This window comes from Momordica charantia (assembly GCF_013281855.1).
Source record: "Momordica charantia cultivar OHB3-1 chromosome 6 unlocalized genomic scaffold, Mcharantia_2.0 BLBB01000006.1, whole genome shotgun sequence".
Taxonomy (NCBI): domain Eukaryota; kingdom Viridiplantae; phylum Streptophyta; class Magnoliopsida; order Cucurbitales; family Cucurbitaceae; genus Momordica; species Momordica charantia.
The window spans coordinates 4,929,345-4,951,699 of NW_028275164.1; the positions used below are offsets into that span (position 1 = coordinate 4,929,345).

General features: G+C 35.5%; 3 protein-coding genes across 5 annotated transcripts; all 3 read right to left on the bottom strand.

The window, feature by feature from the left end:
• Positions 1-654: 654 nt before the first annotated feature.
• LOC111014486 (uncharacterized) lies at positions 655-4,115 on the bottom strand. 3 transcript variants are annotated; one of them, XR_015791675.1, is made up of 6 exons: positions 3,404-4,115; positions 1,908-2,165; positions 1,691-1,783; positions 1,500-1,566; positions 1,197-1,415; positions 655-882 (listed from the first exon to the last, which is right to left on the bottom strand). XR_015791675.1 is itself a non-coding variant. In XM_088125594.1 (5 exons), the coding sequence occupies exons 1-5, from the start codon at positions 3,691-3,693 to the stop codon at positions 1,362-1,364; spliced, it is 762 nt and encodes a 253-aa protein (XP_087981720.1). In that variant the 5' UTR covers positions 3,694-4,115; the 3' UTR covers positions 1,000-1,361. The 3 variants fall into 3 exon arrangements, 1 of the variants encoding a protein (XP_087981720.1); XR_015791674.1 differs by having other exon boundaries at positions 655-886; XM_088125594.1 differs by lacking the exon at positions 655-882 and having other exon boundaries at positions 1,000-1,415.
• A 151-nt stretch (positions 4,116-4,266) lies between these two features.
• Positions 4,267-6,242, bottom strand: LOC111014487 (Ribosomal protein L36). The gene is made up of 3 exons (XM_022289238.2): positions 6,084-6,242; positions 5,237-5,390; positions 4,267-4,595 (listed from the first exon to the last, which is right to left on the bottom strand). Exons 2-3 carry the CDS (start codon positions 5,386-5,388, stop codon positions 4,445-4,447), a joined length of 303 nt encoding a protein of 100 aa, XP_022144930.1. The 5' UTR covers positions 5,389-5,390; positions 6,084-6,242; the 3' UTR covers positions 4,267-4,444.
• A 9,300-nt stretch (positions 6,243-15,542) lies between these two features.
• LOC111014521 (uncharacterized) lies at positions 15,543-16,313 on the bottom strand. Its single transcript, XM_022289297.2, has 2 exons — positions 16,078-16,313; positions 15,543-15,997 (listed from the first exon to the last, which is right to left on the bottom strand). The coding sequence occupies exons 1-2, from the start codon at positions 16,241-16,243 to the stop codon at positions 15,747-15,749; spliced, it is 417 nt and encodes a 138-aa protein (XP_022144989.1). The 5' UTR covers positions 16,244-16,313; the 3' UTR covers positions 15,543-15,746.
• Between the last annotated feature and the right edge of the window lie 6,042 nt (positions 16,314-22,355).

A 22,355-nucleotide genomic window follows, 5' to 3' on the forward strand; every position in this document is an offset into this window, starting at 1 on the left:
TTGTGATATCACATCTTTCAAACATTGAGTGAGAGTCCAATATAATTGATGGTGAAATAATAATTGTTTCTTCCATTTGTGGAGGAAAAAAAATGTAATACATATGATTGCAAAATAATAATGTGTGAGAATGAAATGTTCATGGACATGAACATGAACATGATGAGCAACATCATTGGATGATGGATATTTATTTATTATTATTATTTTTTAATATTTTAATAATTAAAACAGACAGAGGAGAAAAAGAAAGAAGCCCATAATGTCTGAAGAAGAGACTGGAAAATGTTGTTATTTATTGGTCACTGCAGGTTGGCTGAACCAAAACACTATCAATAAATGAATAGGTTCATTGTAATTGCAACCTTTTACATCATCCAAATTCCATTTTAATCCCTTTTTCCTAAATTCCAACTTCATTTATATATATTTTAAATTAGATGTGGTCTGTCAAGTTGCTAACTCCTTTTAAACGATTTATTTTCAAATTTTGTTTATTTGAGTCTCTATACTTCTATTTTTGTCCCTATTTATAAAATTTTATATCTAATAGAAACCATTTAATATCAGAGATCAAGGTGAAAATGAAAAGATTAAAAATGCTCGATTTTTTATAATGTAGATGCTATTTCAAACTCTTGTACCAACTATCAGTAGAAATCATAAGGTTGAATTTACCCCCTTCTCTTGATTTTATCCATTTTGAAGATGATTTACATGGCAACTCATTGATACATTGAATCAATCAAAGAGTTTTAAATTTCCACGAAAAAAAAGAGGTTCTTTTATCCAACCAATTAAAGCCATTTTCAGAGTGGATTGGTTTCTCCTCCTTTTTTTTGTCCTTTACTCCCCCTCTTTCCCTTGGGTCACGTTACACATCTACCTAATATACAACCAATGACAAACCATACAAAAAATATTATAAAACCCATCATAGTCATCAAAATATAGATATAAATTCGTCAAAATGAGAATAATTCGACAGTAATTGACATATATCTCCAACCAAGTTCGATTCCCACCTCACTTGTTGTACTATATATAATGTATAGATATCAATACAACTCAAATGTTCTCAGTTGATACAGGACGATGCTTCCTTTTTGTTTAGAGGGTGATGCAGATTTTGAAGTTCTTATTCATAAAATGAATAAAAGAAAGGAGAATACTTTGAAAATGGTGAATATTTATACCATTTCTGCTCTGTCTCAGTCCCAAACCCAAATGTGCATGATGGTGTTTATACATTTGTACAGCTGAAAAATGTAGGATGAGTCATAAAGGTAAGAGAAAAGAAGCTTCCTAAAGATTCAAGAAATGCATCCAAAATTCTTTTTTTTTTTAAAAAAGAGGCATTTTCAATCATAGAGGCCCTCCTGCTCCCATACTTCCACAAGAAAGTTCACCATTTCCTGTCAAATTGAAGATTTTTTAAGTTCTTATTCATGGAATGAACAGTGGAAAAAGAAATGACAAAACTTCAACAGCAAACTTACGGATAAAGGAATTGGATGGGGAAAAGGCTGTCTTGTACCCAGTAAACTATCATATGTTGCACGCCAACTGCAAACGCGTATATACCGATGATATAGAGATCAACTTAATCTACAATGAGGTCTTTAATGCTCGATTTTTGTATGAGCGCTAAGCGAAAGCAATTGAAAATGGATGAACCTAGTGAACTGACCTGATTTTTGCCTTCCGTCTTTGTTGAGTTTGATCCGTTGTCTTGCTACTACTTCCAGTCCACTGCAGCCTATTCTGATTCCAGAGAAGGAGACCTGAAAGCAATGAAGACATAACAGACTATAAGTTCCAATAAACGATATCAGCACAACTTCATAAAGTCATCTGATTTTTTATCAATTATTCAACAAAGGTCGGATAAATAAGAGCGAAACTTTCCATGGTTTACAAATTCAGAAGGGTTGCTCGTACTGCCACCAACATTGCTCGGATTGAGTGTGAGATTTGATGTACTGATAGACGAGATGCTTCGTTGAGATTGAATGGTGCTATTATCCAAATCACACGTGCTTGTGCTCCAGAAACCGTCAGATATGCTAGGTTTCTTAACGATTCGTCCTTGAATTCTTAATCCCTTAGATGGCTCATCCACAGCAATAATAGGTGTGGGCTTAGTGCAGCATCCAAAACAACCCCTGCACTGTTATAAACCTAATAAAGCAGTATATGCTATAAAATTACAGCAAAAACATAGCATGTGCACCAATTACCAATCATCAATAATGTCAAGGTAGTGATCAAATAAATCTTGTTTGTGGTTTGTCATCGACTGTGAAAATAGGGAGACACACACAACTATTAACTACAGAAATTAGAAAATGCATTTGTATAATGTTTAGAGAGACGTTTGTTTTATACTAAATGTATCTGATAACAACACAATGGTAGAACTTAAACAGAATACTTCACCAAGTTATTTTAAAACTGGGGTAAACTGATTTTATAACATAACACAGATAGGTGACAACATTGATGATGCATTTACTAATGAGCTTATAAACATAACACCATCTGAACAGTGAGAAGAATGCAAGACGAGCCAAGAGAAAACTGGGAATGATCGTGCAGCAATTAACCTTTTCGATGACCATTCAGAATCAAAATTCAGCCTCTACTTTACTTAGAATAGGGAATGGTTTTGAACTTCCGAATATAAGTTCGGAACTTTAATAAAGTTAGTTCCCTTGACAGTTCTTTCAAGAATCCACATTAAACATCAATTGTTTTTAGTAAATCAGCTCCAGAAAACTGCAATATTTTGTAAAGACTAGAGTCTACAACAGACACATATTAGTATTAGGCGGCTACTACCCTCTTGACCAGCTAAAACAGTAACCTACAATCCATGGATTCTCTCAGCACAAGGATGATTCAATATGAAAGCAAAAGAAAATATGTCTAAAAGTAAAAATTAGCCATCTTAGAACTGTATCCTTTCCATAATTGGATCGTAATGGCTTCGTTAGTGTTCGACCTTTTTACATAGGCGATAAAGTCGTTGGGGCAACTTCATATAAGGATAGACTTAGCTTTTCATCTCTTCATATTTCTTGGTACCAGAGTTCGGCACAAATTGGATACCATAATTCTTTCATTGTAATCGAAGAGTTACGCAACTAAATACCAGCAATCCAAAAGGAGCAAGAAATCTGATACTTGACCCAAACCCCTTTTTCGTTTCAACTCAACATTGCAGTTGGAATAGTAAAATCCATAGCAAAAAGAAGGAAAAAGGGCATTATCTACTGCTCAGTAAGTCAGAAAACAGAAGTAGCACCCAAAAGGGAGTATAAGAGGACTCCATTAGAAGCAAAGATAACAAGTCCTTTCGAAGACGGCATTGAATGATTGGCGAGGAAGATCGAGAACTTACCCCATGCAAGCGAACAAGCGGCTGATCCACGCAGCGAAGGAACTATTCAGCATCACCATGTTGATGTTAAGCCAAAAGCGGAAAGCAGGGCATCGATTCTGGGAGAATAAATGAAAACCCAAAACCCTGTAATTGGAATTGGAAAGAGATAAGAGTGGACTTTGATTTGGGAGTTTTTGATGAGGGAAGAAAGGAAAGTTTAGTGGCAGAGAGAACCAAATACCAAAAGGAAAAGAAAGAATTGGTGGGTTTCCTAGAAATTCAGAAAACAAAGAGATGGGCATGAGCATCGATTGATTCCTGGTTAGCTATTTGGATAGTTCGTTCTATTGGTGGATTTTTTGTTGTGGGTTTGTAAATATACTCCCTTTTTTCTGTGGCTCTGGCCCCCACTACCCACTGCTTGCCATTATTAGCAGCAAGAATGGTCATTTATCCTAATCTACTGCTTGAACTTTCAGTTCCAGTTATAACGATAATCGGGTTTCTATCCTACGTTTTCATGGATGACTTTTCCTTTTCAGTTCTCCAAAAGTTCATTTGATATCTTCGTTACTTCATTTTTACTTTTTATTTCTTAATTTATCTGAAAACAACCCATACAGCCTAACTACGTTTTGATTCTAACTTTCGATCTTACTGTGTCTTTAGTTTCTTTTTATACCTTTAAACTTTGTATATAATCCATAAAAAAAATTTCTTTAATCTCCAACGTAAATGGTGGCTAGCAGATAACAGTCTCTCTGGTCTGGAGAGTTACAGTTCTGCCACCATTCTTTCAGAAGCTGAAAATAATGATTCTATGAGAAGTAATACGATAATTCTCTTCCTCCCATTTCTAAATATCAAAACCAACTCAAACAGAACCAAACTGGGAAGAGCGGTGCTTATTTTTTTCAGAGGGTTCAGATTGAAAGTACTGATATTGCAAAATAGGGTCGAAGAATCAATAAGTACTAATCAACGTAGCAGCATTGTCATGGCAAAAGAAATAGAGACGGTTGTGATCAGCCAACTTCAGATGTTCTTTTGTTTACAAAGCTAATTGTGTTTCTTCAACAGGATTGAAGCCAGACCCATTCTCCAACCAAACATTGTAGTTGGCTCGTGCTTTTGGGGGATGAGAGAAGCCAGCCCTGTTCGCGGGCTATAACTGGGAAGAATCTCTTGCTTCACCTCACTTCTTGAGAACCTGAAAAACGGGTCAAGTTAAATCATCTAGCTACAAGAATCATGTGGTTAATCCCAAGTAAAGCCTGCATACCATCATATCATACATGGATATTAATCATGAAAATGGAAAAACAGCATCCAACAATCCCCAAAATAAATCTCTAGCTCCTTCATAGAGAATGGAAGAAGACTTCCCAGTGAAAAGTGTAAGGAACTCATTGAGGATGGAAGAAGACTTCTCAGTGAAAAGTATATGGAACCAAGAAGCTCGGAGTTTTCATTCTTTCCAGGAATTTGACCCTTCCTTTTTCAGCATATTCTTCTTTAAACAAAAACAAAGAAAAGACACATACTTTTCTCGATACTGAAGGAATTGCAGAAATTCTACAATTTTACATGTATGAGTTCAGAACTCTGTTTAACATCAACTCAAACCACATTTATACAACTACCCCTCAAGTAACAAATTCCAATCCTTACCTTCAGTTATGCAACAATTCTCTTTAGTGGCAAAAAGCATAACTCTTTCAGAGTTTTCCACCGATTTATTCACGTTTTGACGACTTCAAAAGTCTTAACAGATTACTTAAATGGATAAAATGTGCATTCAAAGACTAATGACTGACAACGCCCAGATCAAAAGGAACAGAAAGTACTTACAAGGGAGGAGAAGGGCCTTCACTTGCAAATGTTGATAGGCCTTGGCGTTGCTTGTGTTTGGGATTGGATGAGCAGTATACATATACTCGACCCCGGCGCTTTACTGTCCTACAGAATTCACACATCTTTTTCACTGAAGAACGGACTTTCATGGCTGGAGAAAGAAAAAAAACAAACAAAGAAATGAAGCAGCACTCAAATGTATGTGATGTCCAATTATCATATCTCAATACTGTCAATTCCAACGATGCAACAAAGGAAAAGAGGAAGGCTACACAGAAAACGCTAGTATAGAATGGTCAAATCAAGGATCTACAAGGCAAAATTCTATCCTCCCGTACTTGAACTGAAATCCGAGAAAATAAATGGGATGAATAAACACAAGTTATGAGAAATAACTTTTTTGGCCTTATTAAGTCGCTAATTAACTTCTCGAGGGACATAAGAGTTTAAGCAGAAAACCAATGAGCTCCTGCTCCAATCCCATATCAACTTTAACTCCGTGTCAAGGTAAGAACACTAAACTTCTACTTCATCAACCCAAGAACGAATTCTCCCTCAATCATTCAAAATAAAAAACTTGTAGAAGATCAATCAAAGAAAGAAAAAAAAAAACTCGAAAATAGCTATACAACAATGCTTAAATTTGAAATCCCCAAGTACAAATTAGATGTTTGGCGCAAGGTTGTTACTGATACCGATAAATGTTAAAACCCAAATCGATATAAAACCCTAAAACCCAAAAATCTACCGGCAGCAAATTTTAACAAGGAGAAGGAAAATAGTGGTCGAGGAACTGTTGAGGCAAATCTTGATCGAAAAGATGAATGATTTCTTGGCTTAATACCTTCGATTCGGTAGCGACGGCTTCCAGCTGAGTGGTAATGAACGTGAAAACCGAGTACCCGGCTTTATTCTTTCATACCTCCACCATTTTAATTTTCCTCCTTTTTCTTTTTCACTTCTCATTAAAACGAAAAATTAAAAAGATTTACGGAAAGAAAAATAAAATGAAGATTCCTTTTTTTTCTTCTAAATATTTGTATATAGATAATTTATTGTACGTGTCCCTATTAATCACCTTATTTTGAAAAATGACCAAATAATTTTTGTTAATAAAAATGTCTTATCTTTTTCAACTACTTCACAGGTTTAATTTTGACTATTTTATATTACTCTCTCTCCAATTGAAAAAGTTTTTATTTGTTCAAGTTCAAGGTATTATGGGCCTGCAAGAAAGGCCCACTACCTAGATGATTCCGTTCGCTTAGTCCAGCCCAATACGGCCCATATCCAATCATCGAAACACACCAAGAACAACGAGGTGCATAAATAGGGCTGTGTTTGTTTCTTTAACATTCTTATATTATGTTTTTTTGTTTCTGGAATTGTCTATAATATTCCCATCAATGAAAAATATTTACTGTTATGGAGAACAAAAACGACCTGAAACGGGACAAGGAGTTGAAGTCTGAGATCATTGATCGGGGGAGACCGGCCCGTGACGTAACGGGCCGGCCCAGAGAACGACCTAATGCCGGGGCAAAGAGCGAGGAAAGCGGCTGGCGGAGAACTAACCGGGCCGAGAGGGCTCGGTCCCGACCCGGGGCTCGGCCCAGCCAACGATCCCCCATCTTCGATCGACGATTCCACCCAGGCCCCGCAACGGTGAATTAGGGTTAGCTATGGAAAGTTTTGGAACAACTCCACGCTATAAGTAGCGATCCAACCTTACAGGTAAGGGGGAAGAAGTGACTACATTTACCTTGTTCTCTTACTAACTTAAGCATCGGAGCCCGTGTGACTAGAGTCACACCGGTTTAGCTCGATTTGGTTTTGCAGGTACTAGTCTCGGATCAACAAGTTTGGTGGGTGCGAGGAGGAGAACCGGAGTTGTTCCAGTTGAGCAACAATTGGCGCCGTCTGTGGGGACGATTTAAAGCATCCAGTTGAGCAACATGACACCAAAAAGGAGTCCACGACGCTCTGATGATAACTGCTCTGCCAAGAGGAGGCTGAACTTGGACGACCCCCAAGTTGGAGGACCCAAGGATGGGACCAGCCAGCCAAGCCTAGAACGTCAGGAAGGGTTGCCCGAGGCGCATGCACTAACGACCCCTGAGCCGCTCCAAAAGCAGTTCGCGGTCTTGGAAGACAAGGTAGAGGGCATGCTTCAACTCATGACCCAAGTCCTTCGACAATTCGAGCGACAAGAGTCCGACGAAGTGCCCCTTGTCAGAGACCCGAGAAAGGGGAAGAGCCCAGCACAAAGCAAGACTGAGGAGTCAACGAAAAGTGCAGGAAGTAAGTTGCGGATAGGTGGAAATACCAGGCGACGAACCCGGATTTTCGACTCCCAAAAGATGAAAAAGCAACATAAACCCCCGACATCAAATGGGGGCAAGAGCGACCATGATGACAGAAACTCTGAGCCGACAAGTCTCGACAAAGGCAAACCGGCAGATCGGCCAGAGTCCTCGGAGAAACGAAGTAACAAAAAAAAGAAGGGATTCGACCTTGAAGAACTACTGGATCAAGCCGACTCACCATTCACGGAGGAGATCATGAGAGAGAAGGTCCCTCCAAAATTCAAGCTACCCACGGTGAAACAATTCGACGGGACGACCGACCCAGTGGACCATCTAGATGCTTATCGGGAATGGATGGATATCTACGGAGTGTCGGAAGCGGTCAGGTGCCGGGTATTCTCGACTACTTTAAACGGGTCGGCCAGAATATGGTTTCGACAATTAAAACGAGGGTCAATCTCGAGTTTCAAGAGCTTGGCCAGAGCATTCGTGACCCAATTTGTAGGGGGACGGTGTCGGAGCCGACCTGTGGCTTATCTTTTAACTATTAAACAGAGGACGGCAGAGAGTCTACACGACTATGTAGCTCGGTTCAACGAGGAGAAGCTGCAGGTAGAAGGCCTTACAGACGCTGTATCTCTGCTGGCCTTCATGTCCGGTGTCAAGGATGAGCATTTATCATTTTCGTTCGGAAAGAAAACACCGAGTACCTTCTCGGAGGCGCTGAGCCGAGCTCAGAGGTACATAAGCGCTGGTGAGTTCTTTTACTCAAAAAGGGAGCCAGACGGAAAGCGAACCGACCAAAAGAGGGAGAGATTAAAGGAGAACAACGAGTGTTGCGGGAATGCTACTATACCTCAATGAAAGGCAACGACAAGACTTCTACTAAGGGGGCTGTTGACCTTTCCTTTCTTCCTTCAAATGTGGTTGTTTTTGTTTCTCTACCTTTAGCAAGATTTCTAATTATTATTTCTTTTATTCAATAAAGTGTCCACTTGTTTGGTTCTCTGTCAACTATATCTCTTAAATCCAAAACGAGATACCGACGACTTTGATAAAATACTTTGCTCGTCTACAAGCGTACTCTCAAAAGATATCAACAATACACTTGAGAGTAGGGGGCAATAGGTACCGACCACGGCTACTCAACGACGTAAGCTTGGTAAATCCAACTCTACACGGCGACGGTAAAACCAGCTATAGCCGAGCAGGTCGAGCAGGGCTCGGGACCGACCACTGCTCGGGTCCGACCACTGTTCGGCGTCGACCAAGTGCGAACGGGCACAAATCTACATTAATCGGCGGTTTTATGAGATAGCCTATTTTGGTCAATATGTCTTATTTTCGACTGAGCACGGCTCGGGTCCAACCACTACTCGACGTCAATCACGTGCGACGAGGCATGGATCTACTTTAATCGACACGTTTGGAAAGAACAATTAAACAATCTCAGCACGGCCAAACCAGAAGCGGGTCGATTGACCTAGCACGGTTAAAACATGAGATGGAGTAAAAGGCCAAAAACAACAACGGGTGTAAAACCTTCGGCTATGACCAACGAGTTAAAAACCAACGTCGGGCCTGAATAAAGCGACAGACCTCTCGGGAAAGGCAAGGCCAAGCCCTGGTTATCGACTTAATCTGACCACCCTTAATAGGGGAGAACCAGTGACGGGCCTGAATAAAGCGACAAACTTCTCGGGAGAGGCAAGGCCAAGCCCTGGTCATCGACTTAATTCGACCAACCTTGACAGGAGAAAACCTTTTTTGTCACGAATCGAGGCTTGTATTGTTACACCGTGATGCCGTTCGGATTGAAGAATGCAGGTGTAACCTACCAACGAATGGTGAATCAGATGTTTGCAGCCTTAATCGGCAAAAATATGAATACCTACATATCTACGACCTGAATATCTACAAATCTACGACCAATCAAGAAACTCAAAATTGGGACGGACCTAGAAGCAGGCCGATAAGCTAAAAGCCAATCAGTGAAACCAGGGAAAAGAATCCCGAGGTGCTGAAAAAGACATGCGTACAGGCCCAGCAAGGTTAAAACAGAAAACAGGCAAGCATAACCGATAAACGAAACCCACGGGTAGAAAATCATATGGCAAAAGCCAAAATAGGTTAAAAACCCGAGGGTGTTGATTTAACTTGGGGTAAAAAACCGGCAGAAGCCAAATATGTTAGAAACCTAAGGGTGTCGACTAAACTCAGGGTATAAAAGTCATTAGCAAAAGCCAAGTGGGTTAGAAACCCGAGAGTAAACCCTGAGGTATAAAACATGGGCAGAAGCCAAATAGGTTAGAAACCCAAAGGTATCAACATTAGTTCTGTTAAAGTTAGATCCCAAGGCCAAAAGTAAATGGTTTAAACTCAGATGAGAATAAAACCAAACTCAGGAGACTTGATTATGGTCAACGAAAATTGGATAAAACTTCAAATTCATGAATAGTATCGACAAGTTCAAGGCACAAAACCAGTGGCAGGAACCAAGCACTAAAATCCAGAATTAGATCAAAAGCTTTTGGTAGAAGCCCTGTGCGTTAGCAACCTTCTCATTTTTAGCCATTGATATACAACGGTCTTGTGATAACGACAAGCGACAAGTACTCTCAAAACAAAGATCTTTACACAATTATTCGTCTTCTGTTTTGAGAGTGGGGGCCATTGTTATGGAGAACAAAAACGACCCGAAACGGGACAAGGAGTTGAAGTCTGAGATCATTGATTGGGGGAGACCGGCCTGTGACGTAACGGGCCGGCCCAGAGAACGACCTAATGCCTTGGCAAAAAGCGAGGAAAGCGGCTGGGGGAGAACTAACCGGGCCGAGAGGACTCGGTCCAGACCCGGGGCTCCGCCCACGGCCCAGCCAACGATCCCCCATCTTCGATCGACAATTCCACCCAGGCCCTGCAACGGTGAATTAGGGTTAGCTATGTAAAGTTCTGGAACAACTCCACGCTATAAGTAGCGATCCAGCCTTAGAGGTAAGGGGGGGAAGAAGTGACTACATTTACCTTGTTCTCTTACTAACTTAAGCATCGGAGCCCGTGTGACTAGAGTCACACCGGTTTAGCTCGATTTGGTTTTGCAGGTACTAGTCCCGGATCAACAAGTTTGGTGGGTGCAAGGAGGAGAACCGGAGGACCGAAATCCACGCATCAACATTTACAAATATTGAAATTGATTGATAAGCATTTACCTGTACCTCCAGATGCATCATTTTATTCATTCATAAAATAAACCCTTCTGACAGTCTATGCATGCCTTACGAGCCATAAATGTTAAAAATAACAATTTCATTAACATTTTGAAACTAAGCATATTAAAAGTGCTCGTTGTATCCACATTTATAAATTTCATCTCAAAACTAATTGTATATTATAAATATTTGTTAGATTATCCTAAATATGGGATCCTTAGCATGCTCGTTTTAGTTTGATACCTCGTCATTATTCATGAGTTAAATCTAAATATTAATTAGCAATAAGATAAGTAACCATATCTTATAAACTTTTGTTAGGTCTATTATTATCTTTTTGAGGTGGGATTTTAACGAAATGTATCCATTTCTTGTGTTTTATTTTTTATTTTTCATTTCATCTTTTTTAATAAAAAAAAATAGAATTGTGTTTTATAAAATGTATTTTTGTTCTGAGACGACAAACAAAAACACGTTTAATAATTATTTATTGTTTATTAACCCAAAAACAGAGTCTTTTATTGCTTATTGGGAACTCTTCCTCTTCATATATATTTAAATATGACGCTCGGTTTTTTATAATTTTCTGTATATAATATTTACGAAAAGTTGACCGCTTAAAACATAAATAATTTAAAATCTTGAGGTGTGGACACGTGTGCTGTGATGGCGTGTGTATGTTACTGACGTACATTTTTCCAAGGTAAATTATTTGTTTATTAATTAACCGAGACATGTTAGAAAAATTCCAACCAAAGGAGAAATTAAATATTAATAAAATGGTTAAAGTTTCCCGTAACAATTCATGTCCAATTAAATGAATGAATTTGACTCCTCCTTTTTGCAAGGCTGTAAGTAACCAATCTCTCACTAAAGTTTTAGTAAATTAAAATGCCACCCACCCTCCACCTAAAATATATATTATTGCTTCCCAATTAATTTATCTATCAAACTCCCACGCCATGCTTGGTACTTTCAAATCATTTTTAATCAACTCTTATGTAGCTGTTAATGGTGAGATCATTAGCAAAGTCTGATGGAGCTATGTTTAAACATATTGGCCTCAAGCTCAAATTTATCGAGGATGAGAGGAAAGTGACCAAATACGTACAAGGTGAAGATCAACTTCAATTGATAACTTGTAGAATGTTAATTTTGTTGGTAAGTAATATACTAATAGCCATTAGAAGATTTTCTCAATGACAGGTATGGATATCGTCATCGCACATGGTGGTATTTTTCAATGTTTTCTTATAAAAATTTAGACTAAGTATTAATTTAAGTTTCAGAGTGTACTTGATCAAACAGAATACCAATGTAAATTTTTGTTTACAATTTGATAATTAGTCTATGTTGAATCACTCGTTGGCGTTGGCTTAGCCTGTATACGTAGTAAAATTAAAATTGAATATTGTTTTTTTCAAAAGGTGCATTATTTAATTATTTATGTCTAGTAAAAGGGTCAAAAAAGTTAATGGGTGAAATCATTGAGAAGGCATGTAATTAGAGAAGAGCTTAGGTACACAAAGTACTTTTTAAAGCGTACTTTATATTATGAATGGTGATTCTTAAAGTGAAAGGGTATGTCCTCATACTCCACAGTCCCCACTTAAGCTTTGGCTGATTGCCTTTTTTTTTTTTTTTTTCCCTCCTCCCTCCTTTTCAGTATAACAATTGGCTGATGCTTTTTCTTGCGTTGTGTTTATTATTTCAGGTGGTTTTATTTTATTTGTGGTCTCTTCTTCAATTAATGATTTTGACACGAGGAAATGGAAGGTTGTAATTTGTAGGATGAAGTTAGATAACAAAGAGATGATTACGCTAAAAATACATTACTATAATAAAGTAATTATATTAGTAAATATAATTCAAATACCATGCTATCCCTAAGGAAAATATTTTGAATCGAACTCTAAATAAATAAATAAATAATCTGATCTGGTTAGTAATAGCACATTAAAATCTATGGTTACCATTTGGGCACAAATAACTCTAAATTGAGACTTAAGTCCAACAAAATTATAATTTACTAACATAATATAATGTAATGTCTATTTTTCGAAATTTATAGGGACTTATCTAATTCAATAATTAACTGCAACATGTAATAAAAGTTATTTTACCAAGTTGGAGCAAGTTGAAAGTGACGTGAATTTAATTATTAAAGTTATTTTTTCAGAACACCAAATTATTTGGTACTCCAATTGACTCTCAGAAATTACATGCTTTGGCCACCGACTTTGTACAATTATCGGTCCAACCCCAACATTTCTCTAATTTTAAAATTAGAAAAACGTTTGAAAACAGTTGCTTTTTTTAACTCCATTTTTGTTTTATTTTTTAAATCTACCTTCCTTATGTCCTCAATATTAATCTTTCAAATATACTATTTATTTGAAGTTATGAATTTTTTTAACCTTCTTACTTGTGTAAATATGTAACAGACGCGAGCAGTAATAGATATATGAAAGTACAATTAATTAAGACATATATCTTAGATTAAATGGTCGGATATTTTCAAACGAGAAGGGAAGATAGACTTTTACTTAACTACTTGTTATTTAAAATCGTACTGTTGCGTGTTTATTTGACTATCTTACATCCTTCCATTTCCTACGAAATTAATTCTAGAAAATGACCTTCAATTTCGTTGTTTTGGTTTCAAATTCTTATCCATTGTCTCTCTTTTTTTTCCCACTCAAATTTTGACAGTCGTTTTTCACATGCACCTTAGCTTCTTGATGTTTATCTTTAAACAGGCTGCCTGTTTTATTCATTAATTTCCAACTTTCTATAACATTTCGTTATATATAATTAGCTCGTGTGGTCAAAGTTCAGTTTTGACTCTCAAAAACATGTATTTTTTAGGAAAAAAAAAACTAGTTCAGTTTAGAAATATAAAACACAGCATGACACATATAATATATTGTATTTTTTAGTATGACAGAGGTGGCGATGGTGAATCAAATCTACGATTTTTTTTTTAAAGTATAATGGAAAATTTCAACTACCATTGAATTAAACTTATGTTTATTGAGTCTTCGACTTTATAAAATAAACAAGATATATCAATAGTTGAACTATTGACTTAATTCGAGTAACATATTTTAAATTAAAAAAAACTTATGGTATTTGATGGAAGCATGTCGTTTCAATTATTATAATTATAAACAGAGAATTTACATTTTACAACAATATTGATTTTATCTCTAATAATGTCGGCATATTCGGCATTTGACAAAAAATAAATAATAAAAGAATATCATTTAATATTTGAAAATTCACTATTTCTTTAGGTGGGGGAATTATTTGAAACCATGGGTAATAGTATTGTCTCACTGACATCTGAAACTTCGAAGGCTTTTTGTATATAATAATATTGAAAGCATAATTCCTCTCTGTCTCTCTCTTTCCTCTGTTATTTATTTATTTGTATCTTTGGCCATATTCTGTTTGGCTGTCCGATCTTTCCCCAATTTGAACCGATCATGAACTTGCAGGCACCCTCACATGGCCTGCCCAAACAAACTCACAATCACAACTACAATTTTCAGAATTTCGAGGGGGTTGGAGCGACAAATTCCAGATTCTCCCAAGGCCCATTTGCCGATTAATACCTTTGTTGTTGGATTAATGGAACCAAAACAGAAAAGAATAGAATTACAAAATACCAATCAAAAAGGTCGGGGTCGCAGCATCTAAATGCTATATTAGGGTGCCTAAGCTCCATCCCCGACGCTATGGTGCTACAAACTCAGAAGAAGCAACTACGGCAGGCAAGCTGACGAGAAGACAGCGCCGCGGCATTATGACTCCGATTCCACCCCGTATTTCATTTTTGAGTCATTTTTCATTTAGGCTTAGAAGTCCTTATAAATGTAGGTGATTTGGGGTTTGTATTCATTGGTAAAAAATCAAAATAAAAAAGACTTAGAGTGGTCGTTGGCAGTACATGAAAAGAAGCCTGTATCCTGAAGGTTTGGTAGAGGTGATTTTAATTGTGTAATTCTAGGTGGTTATTTTTACGACACTCTGAAGCAAGAGGACGACAGTATAGTTAATATATTATGTGAGAACCTATTTTATTTGCAGTTCTGAATGTAGATCGGTATAATCTATATGGTGTATATTTTTTTCCATCAACACTATGAAATGGAAATGGGAATGGGGTGTGACCAGTACAAATTAGTTGAAAACCAACAACCCTGCTTTTTCAGACTCACATATAAACTTAAAATACGCGGTCAATAATTGTGACTTATAGAGAACAAATAATAAATAAATAAAACACGTATATAATATATATATATATATATATATATATATAATTACAGCATTATTTATTTTTGAAAAATTGACTAATTTATTGTTTTGTGTGGTCCAACTTCCAAGTTATATTTCTTTGAACAAGGAATAAAGTCTAAGCATGCTTGGATTAAATTATAGGAGTTGGTTGGCTATTGGCTAAAGGCAGAGGAAGCATCCCGGAAGGAACGTGCCCATGTTCAAACTTTCTCTGCACTATTAAATAAATTATTAATGATAAATTTTAAATTTAAATTAAAGGAAAAAAAAAAAAAGATGACAGCAGTGGGCAGGCTACCCACTGACCCACCCACCTTTCTTCAGTGCCCCCCAAAAAAGCCGTTACCGTTGCCCTTACAGTTGCTGCCATAATAAAGCAATTCCAATTCCGCCCTCCACAACTCCAATTATTGCCGGTCAACAAAAATAAAAAACCATTTATTAATTTCTACCCGATTTCATTAATTAAGAAAAAAAAAAAGGTTATGAAGAGGGTAATTATTAATTAATTACGTCATCTCTGTACAGGGGAAAGAAAATCGGCTTTACAATTTTCTGGCGGTGATTTTGAGCAACAACGCACCCAGAAGCCAGAGCTTGAATTTTGTACACAAAAATTAAAAAAAGAAAAAGGAGACTAAGTCAACATAGAATTAAGTAGAAACTTGGTGAAGGGTCCAGAATTTGTCAAGAGTAAGCGAATCGGTGAACGACACGATCTCTCAAAATCCCGTTGTAGAGCGCCACTCTGTTGGCCGGCATTCCTCTGTCTCCCCCGCCGCCGCTCTTCTGCGACGGCGGCGTAGAATCGCAGTTGTTGGAAGCGATTTCGTGGTGCCTTCGGAAGTCTTCGCCGTTCCCAATTGGATCCACCACGTCGTCCGCAAAATGAACCCTCTTCTTCTTCTTCTTCTTCTCCTTCTCCTTTTTCCTCGTCTCTGCAACAGAACAATTAAAATTAGTTTGAAATTACAGAAATCTGAAAGCTCGAAGAGAAATTAACTCTGTGAAGACGTACCAGAAGGAATACAGGAGCGAAGATTTGGAGGCGAGAAGGGGTGAATTGAGAACTGGGCAGTGGGAATGGATTTTTGGATGCAAAAAGACAGAAGAATCACAGTGCCCGATACCGCAGCCATGGCGGTGGCCAGCGCCATCCCCTGCGAGTTCAACATCGAACACATACCCTCTCTCTCTCTCTCTCTCTCTCTCTCTAAACATACCAAATAATCCAAAATTGGGAGAATATCAATGTATAAATAGGACACACACAGACGGCAGAGGGAGGATGATGCAATCGAAGCAAAATAAGCGACTCTGATATTAAAACAAAAAAGAGGTTAAAATAATATTTTGTTTCTTTGCAATTGCAGCCTAATCGTTTTAATCCTTCCACTTTCAAAATATTTTTTTATATAATTTCAAAATTTAATTCTTGTATTTCTAAAAAAATTTATAAAATTTTAACATAAATTTATAAAAAATATATTGATTATAATATCGGGTTGAATTTATGATAAAAAAAATGAGATTAAAAATAAAATTGAAGGTCTAAAATTGTATTAAAATAAATCAAAATTAAAAGTAAAAGATTCAAAGTAACCTAAATTAGAATACTCAAAACTAGTATTTTAACCAATAAATATATATATTTATTTATTTGGAGTGATTTTAAAGGTTACTGCTTTAAATTGCAATTGCCAGCCCCTTGTAGAAGAGAAAGAATTTGATGATTAAACCAAGGAAATAATTGGTATTTTGTCTATTTCTGACGGCTGGACTGTTAATTACTATTATTTTTGATTTAACAGATAAGTATAGGTTAATTACATGGAAAAACATTACGCCAAAAACAAAATTTTGGAAACTGGGGGAGTTTTTTAGCAGTGAAGGGTGGATTATGTTTCTCTTTCTTAGATAAGCATTAAGCAATATATGGAAAGTAAAGTAAAAAGTAGAGATGATTTTCGAAACTGAAGAAACTTTTTTTCGTGGCAATTTGGTGCATGTGTCGACACGTGCCATGTGAGAAGATAAAATCTTTTTTAATTTACAAAATTGAATTACATGATTTTATTTTTGGTGACGAGTTTTTAGTTTTTAATGGGTGGGGGAAAGAAAAAGGAGAAATTATGTTGTGGCTGGGGATGTTTGGATTATACCACACGTCAAGGGGGGGAATCTTCATCTGTGGTTGTGGACCTATTTTTCATACATTTATTAGATAGAACTTATCACACATTAAATTTTATAAACTAAATTTATAATTTAATCTGTTTTAATTATGTATGGTTTATAGTTGAATAAATCATTTTTAGAAATATAGAATTATTGAAAGAGTCATAATTAATGTGGGAACAAAGGGAATTATTTATGTGGGGAAGAGTTGGAAAGGTTTGGTTTAGTTGAATTGAATGGAGAGGGTGTGGACTCCATGCCTTCTATGGATTATGGCCATGGAATTTGGTTAGGTCATAGGTAGCTTAATTTCCAACATTACACACCCTTTTTTCCCTTTTGTTAAGATGACTATAATATATTCTTCGAGGCATTTTCTTCTTGATAAAATTACTATTACAAAATAATTGGTATTTTCGATGTTATCATATTGAATATATAAAATGTTGTTAAGGGCTTGGAAATTCTTTACCATGTATCACATGTTGGACTTGACCAGATAAGTCGAAACATAAACTGTATGATTATTTTAGGAGCTCTGGAAATTTAGAAGAGAGAATTTGAACTTGTTTGTCGAACAATACTCTAATCACCCACTCGCCACTACTTCGCTTGATGCTCTGTGATATTCGGAGAAGATATTGGGTAGGCAATTACCATCAGGCAATTTTTTTTTTATTAGTCTAACTAATACAAAACTAATAACATGGACATAGATAGAGCAGCTTTTTTGAGCAGATAAAAAAAAAGCTAAATATATATTTTAATTTTTAATATTCAGCAGTACTTACAATTTAGTTATTATTGTTCAACAAGTTTTTAATATTGTAATATTTTCTAATTTAATTCCTCGTCATTGATTAAAATTAGCTTGACGATAAACTTATATCGCATAATACTTAATGAATCGAAGGAAAGTAATAAGAAGGGAAGAAAAGTCGAAATTAGAAACTTCCTTCTTTTATTTGATATTTTTCCTCCTCTAAATTTGTACCGAATTTTAAGGGAGAACTAAATAAGAAAATGTTAAAACATTAAGAATTAAATTGAATTTTTCTTTAAAAATAGAAAAGTTTTACAAACATTGAGGAGTAGAATATGTATTTAGGCTTTAAAAATGATCAATATCTGTCCCTTTCTATCTATCCCTTCACTTCACACAGTCTTAAAATTTAATTCTTATTTGAAAATTTCATCTCCTTCCATAGGCCATAATTGAACTTGAGGGCCATCACATCACATGCCATTTCTCTCATGTTTTCCCTTTCATTTACCTTGACTTTCTATGCTGCAAGTTCCATGTGCCCCTTTCACTTTCACTTTCTGCCCACTTGTTTCTCACGCTTCATTTTAACCCTTTTTTAATTAATAAATCAAATTAACAATTTTGTTATGTATCATCATCACTCTACTCAAATAATCTACCACAATGCAATACCTCAATCATATGAACTTCCCTATTACCTTGCGAGAGTTTCTATTCTATTTTGTTAGGTGGAGTAAATCAAGTAGTACCTGTAAATAAATATGCAAGATCTCCTCTAATTCTATCTTTTTCTTTTTTCTAATCTTACCATGCTTCGTCTAACTAAAATCTTATCTCTTTCTCCTTTTTTCACGGAGGGAACATTAAATGGTTTTTGTATAGGGTTGACTGAGGAATGTATGATCTATCTGTCCCACTAGGCCTATTCGTGTATGTATTTAAAATCACACTATCTATCCGTTGAACAATTTGTTGGGCAGCATTGAAACCTCTTCCATGTGTTAGAAGAAGAGGAGTTCTCGAGAGCCGATGAATAGTACCTCAGGTCTTGCGATTGGGAAATCGTACCACCGAGCTTACTCTAGTAAGGGCTGAGCCGAGGAACATCTCATAATTGTTTAATACCTCACATTAGCCATGGTTGTAGATCTCGCGCTGAAAATAATGAGATCATGGAAAGCGACTGGTAGGTGGGGTGCCTATAAATACATGGACAAACTTTGACTGCAGGTACGCGATTCTGACTGCTTATCTTGAGAGCGAATAGCTCGGACCATTACTGACTTCAACGTTGGAGTTTTTTCTTTCTCTATGCAAGTCCCCCAAAACTTTGTCAAACCTGCCAAGCTTAACGAGTAATCAGATTTCAACAAAAACATAATTAATATCATGAGTATAACTTAATAGTTAAAGATATCTACTTTTCATTTGTTCAGATTGCATATTCAAATATTCACCTTCACATCTGTGGTACTAAAAAAATAACTCTGGAAAAAATGATAGCAATGACAAACATAATTATTAGCTAAAATAGACATTTTAAAAGTTAGGATTTAAACATTAATTTTCACTTTAATTTTTTAATTTAGTTATTAATGATTTTTTAGTAACAAATAATTTTGTAATTTTGTAGGATGAGAATTTGAATTCACGACCTTTTAATCAAATACAGTTGCGGGTAATTTTAATTAAACTTTTATAATAAAAAGACTACAAAAGGAAATTTGCGGGTAAACTAAGTTTAATTATTTTATTATTTTTTGAGTACCTTTTCAGCAACAAGATAGAGGGCTGTGGAGTGGGGACACAATTTGCGTTCGAAGATTCGGTGGTTCACTGAATCTTGTAATTTATACAAAAAAATATTGCATTTCGCTACTTTCTTCATTGACGCGAGAGCCAAAATTAATTATGTTTAGAAATACAAAACTAGAATTTAATTCATCATCAAACAACCTTCCTTCCGTCAGGTATGAGCTAATTTGCAATCATTTCCATTATGCTTTTGTAATTAAAGTAAAGTCGGGTTCGCATCCTTCAAAAGGAAAAAAATAATTGTTATAAATAGACAAATTTTGAATATTCGTTTATCTACCTGTATTTTTGTTAAGAAAAAGAAGTTTGATTATGACCATTAATTTTCTTTTTTTCTTTTTTTTTTTTTAGATAAGGTTATGACCATTAAATTATTTTCTCTATTGAATTGGCAAAATATCATATTCTATGTTTTTTGATGAAATGTGCAACCTCCAAAATATCCGTTATCTTTGATTATGACATTAATTAAGGCATCTTTTACTCGAAAGAAAAAGAAATTAAGGCATATTTTTTTTTTAGCACGCATTTCATTACATAAATAATTTTTAATTATTTTTTTATTTTGCTTTGGAGAACGTGATCAGTCCATGCATGAATAGAAGTCTTGAGAATAATTTTAATGGAATTCTTATCTAATTAAACAATAAACAAAATTAATTTATGCAATATATTTTCATTATTTTCCCATTTCTTATCATGCGTAGCTTACTTGATTTATTTTCTGAACCAATAAATCCATGAAAATTGTGACTCATGCTTCAGTAGAGGAAATTAGATGCATGAACTTTTTTCCCTAATTTTTTGTTATGATTTTTTTTTCTTTACTGATTAACTATGGACCTATATATTAATAAACAATAATAATTGATTTCCTAGTATTTTAATAAATTTTTTAGCTATTATTTTTGTAAAATTTTATTTAAATTGTGTTAAATTTGCTGCTACCAATTGTGAAGAGTAAATGTTGATTTGTTTTGTTTTGAATTGGCCAGCCCACCCATAACGTCATTTTGGATCATGAAATAAACTAGAAAGCCCAACCCATTGTGAACGTTAAGGCCTTTTTATTTTTATTAATTTTGTAAGGATTATTATTTTTATTTTTTTTAATGATAGAAACCACGTCAAACTTGGAAACTAACATCAAAATCCGCATTTACATAAATGACAAATTAATAATAATAATAATAAATAAATAAATAAATATGCATTTTCAAATATTTTTTTTTCAGTATACCACATGGAGGTGGGATTTCGAACTCTTAAGCTCATGGTTACCCTAATCTACTCAGTTATGCTATGGTGGACTTCAAATATTGTTAAAAGTTTAAAATTTTACAGAATTATCATCATTCAAATTAAAGTTAAAAAGTTAAAAACAAACTTTATTGATAGAGCAATTTGTGAGCTGCAATTCATTAGACTTATATTGGAATTAATTGTTAGTTTTTGTTTCTTTATGACATTATTTACGCACATAAAATATATTTTGCAGGAATGAATAATTGAGAGAAAACGAGACATAAATTGATCATATTGAGAGGAAAATTATAGCCCGAGCGAAATAGAAGACATTACAACACTTAATCAAGCCAAAAAAAAGCCCGATGAGAATAACACGACGCTCCGAAGTTTAAATTTAGCGTTTTCTGAATAGTGTAGCGCCATGTCACTGATGCGATAATTTTTATTTATAAAAATAGGGTTTTGCAGCCGCCGAGAGGGAGGAGTTTGGGAGAGGATTTTTTGGCAGTTTGGCTTTTTAGCCAATTTGGAGGGCAATGAGACCATTGGAGAGCTTAGAAGAGAGATTTTCAAGGCATCGTGGAGGTCGCTTTAGGAACGATTGATTGACACGCCAAACTTAATTTCTTCTCATTTCCCTTGATTTTTCGAGTTTTGTGATGAAATTCTCATTGTAATTTTATTGTTTTACATTGAATATGAGAAGATAAATCTCTTATCTTAGGGATTGATAGTCATTCAACTTTATGGATTGATTATTTAGTTTTCTTGATTGAATGTTTTTTAATGTTCTATTTATGCTTCTCTATGATTAATGTCTTTAATCTACCGGCCATAAATTGATTGATTTTAGACTTGAAATCTTACGCTAGGGGGAGATGGTTTAGAATTAGAATTGGGATGCATAACTAAAGGGGTTTTAAGATCGGGAGATTTAGAAATCTTTTTGAGGTTGTTAAAAGACTTGCTCAATAAAGCTTTTACTTGTTATAAAAATTAGATAGGGATATTGGTTTCAATAATTGGTAAGGAGAATTAGCTTGCGCTCGAGAGAGGCAGTTGAGATTTGAGAGTTATTGATCTATAAAATATATAATTCGTTCAATCTGGAGTAATTGATTAATTGGTTCATAGATTCAATAGATGAAATCAATTCCTTAGCACGTTTCTCCCAATTGATTTTATCTTTATTTTAGTGCGTGTTTATTTTCTTTGATTCTATGCTTTTATTCGGATTCGATTCTCTAAATAAAATTGAATGATTATATCTGTGGTACTCGAGTGAGCTA

Coding starts and splice junctions, on each gene's coding strand:
- LOC111014521 (XM_022289297.2), bottom strand. CDS start 16,243: ATGTGTTCGATGTTGAACTCGCAGGGGATGGCGCTGGCCACCGCCATG. Junction 15,998..16,077: donor TCGCTCCTGTATTCCTTCTG/GTACGTCTTCAC, acceptor GTTCTGTTGCAG/AGACGAGGAAAAAGGAGAAG.
- LOC111014487 (XM_022289238.2), bottom strand. CDS start 5,388: ATGAAAGTCCGTTCTTCAGTGAAAAAGATGTGTGAATTCTGTAGGACA. Junction 4,596..5,236: donor GAAGGCCCTTCTCCTCCCTT/GTAAGTACTTTC, acceptor CCCGTTTTTCAG/GTTCTCAAGAAGTGAGGTGA.
- LOC111014486 (XM_088125594.1), bottom strand. CDS start 3,693: ATGCTCATGCCCATCTCTTTGTTTTCTGAATTTCTAGGAAACCCACCA. Junction 1,784..1,907: donor TCTGAATTTGTAAACCATGG/AAAGTTTCGCTC, acceptor ATTGCTTTCAGG/TCTCCTTCTCTGGAATCAGA. Junction 1,567..1,690: donor AGACGGAAGGCAAAAATCAG/GTCAGTTCACTA, acceptor ACGCGTTTGCAG/TTGGCGTGCAACATATGATA.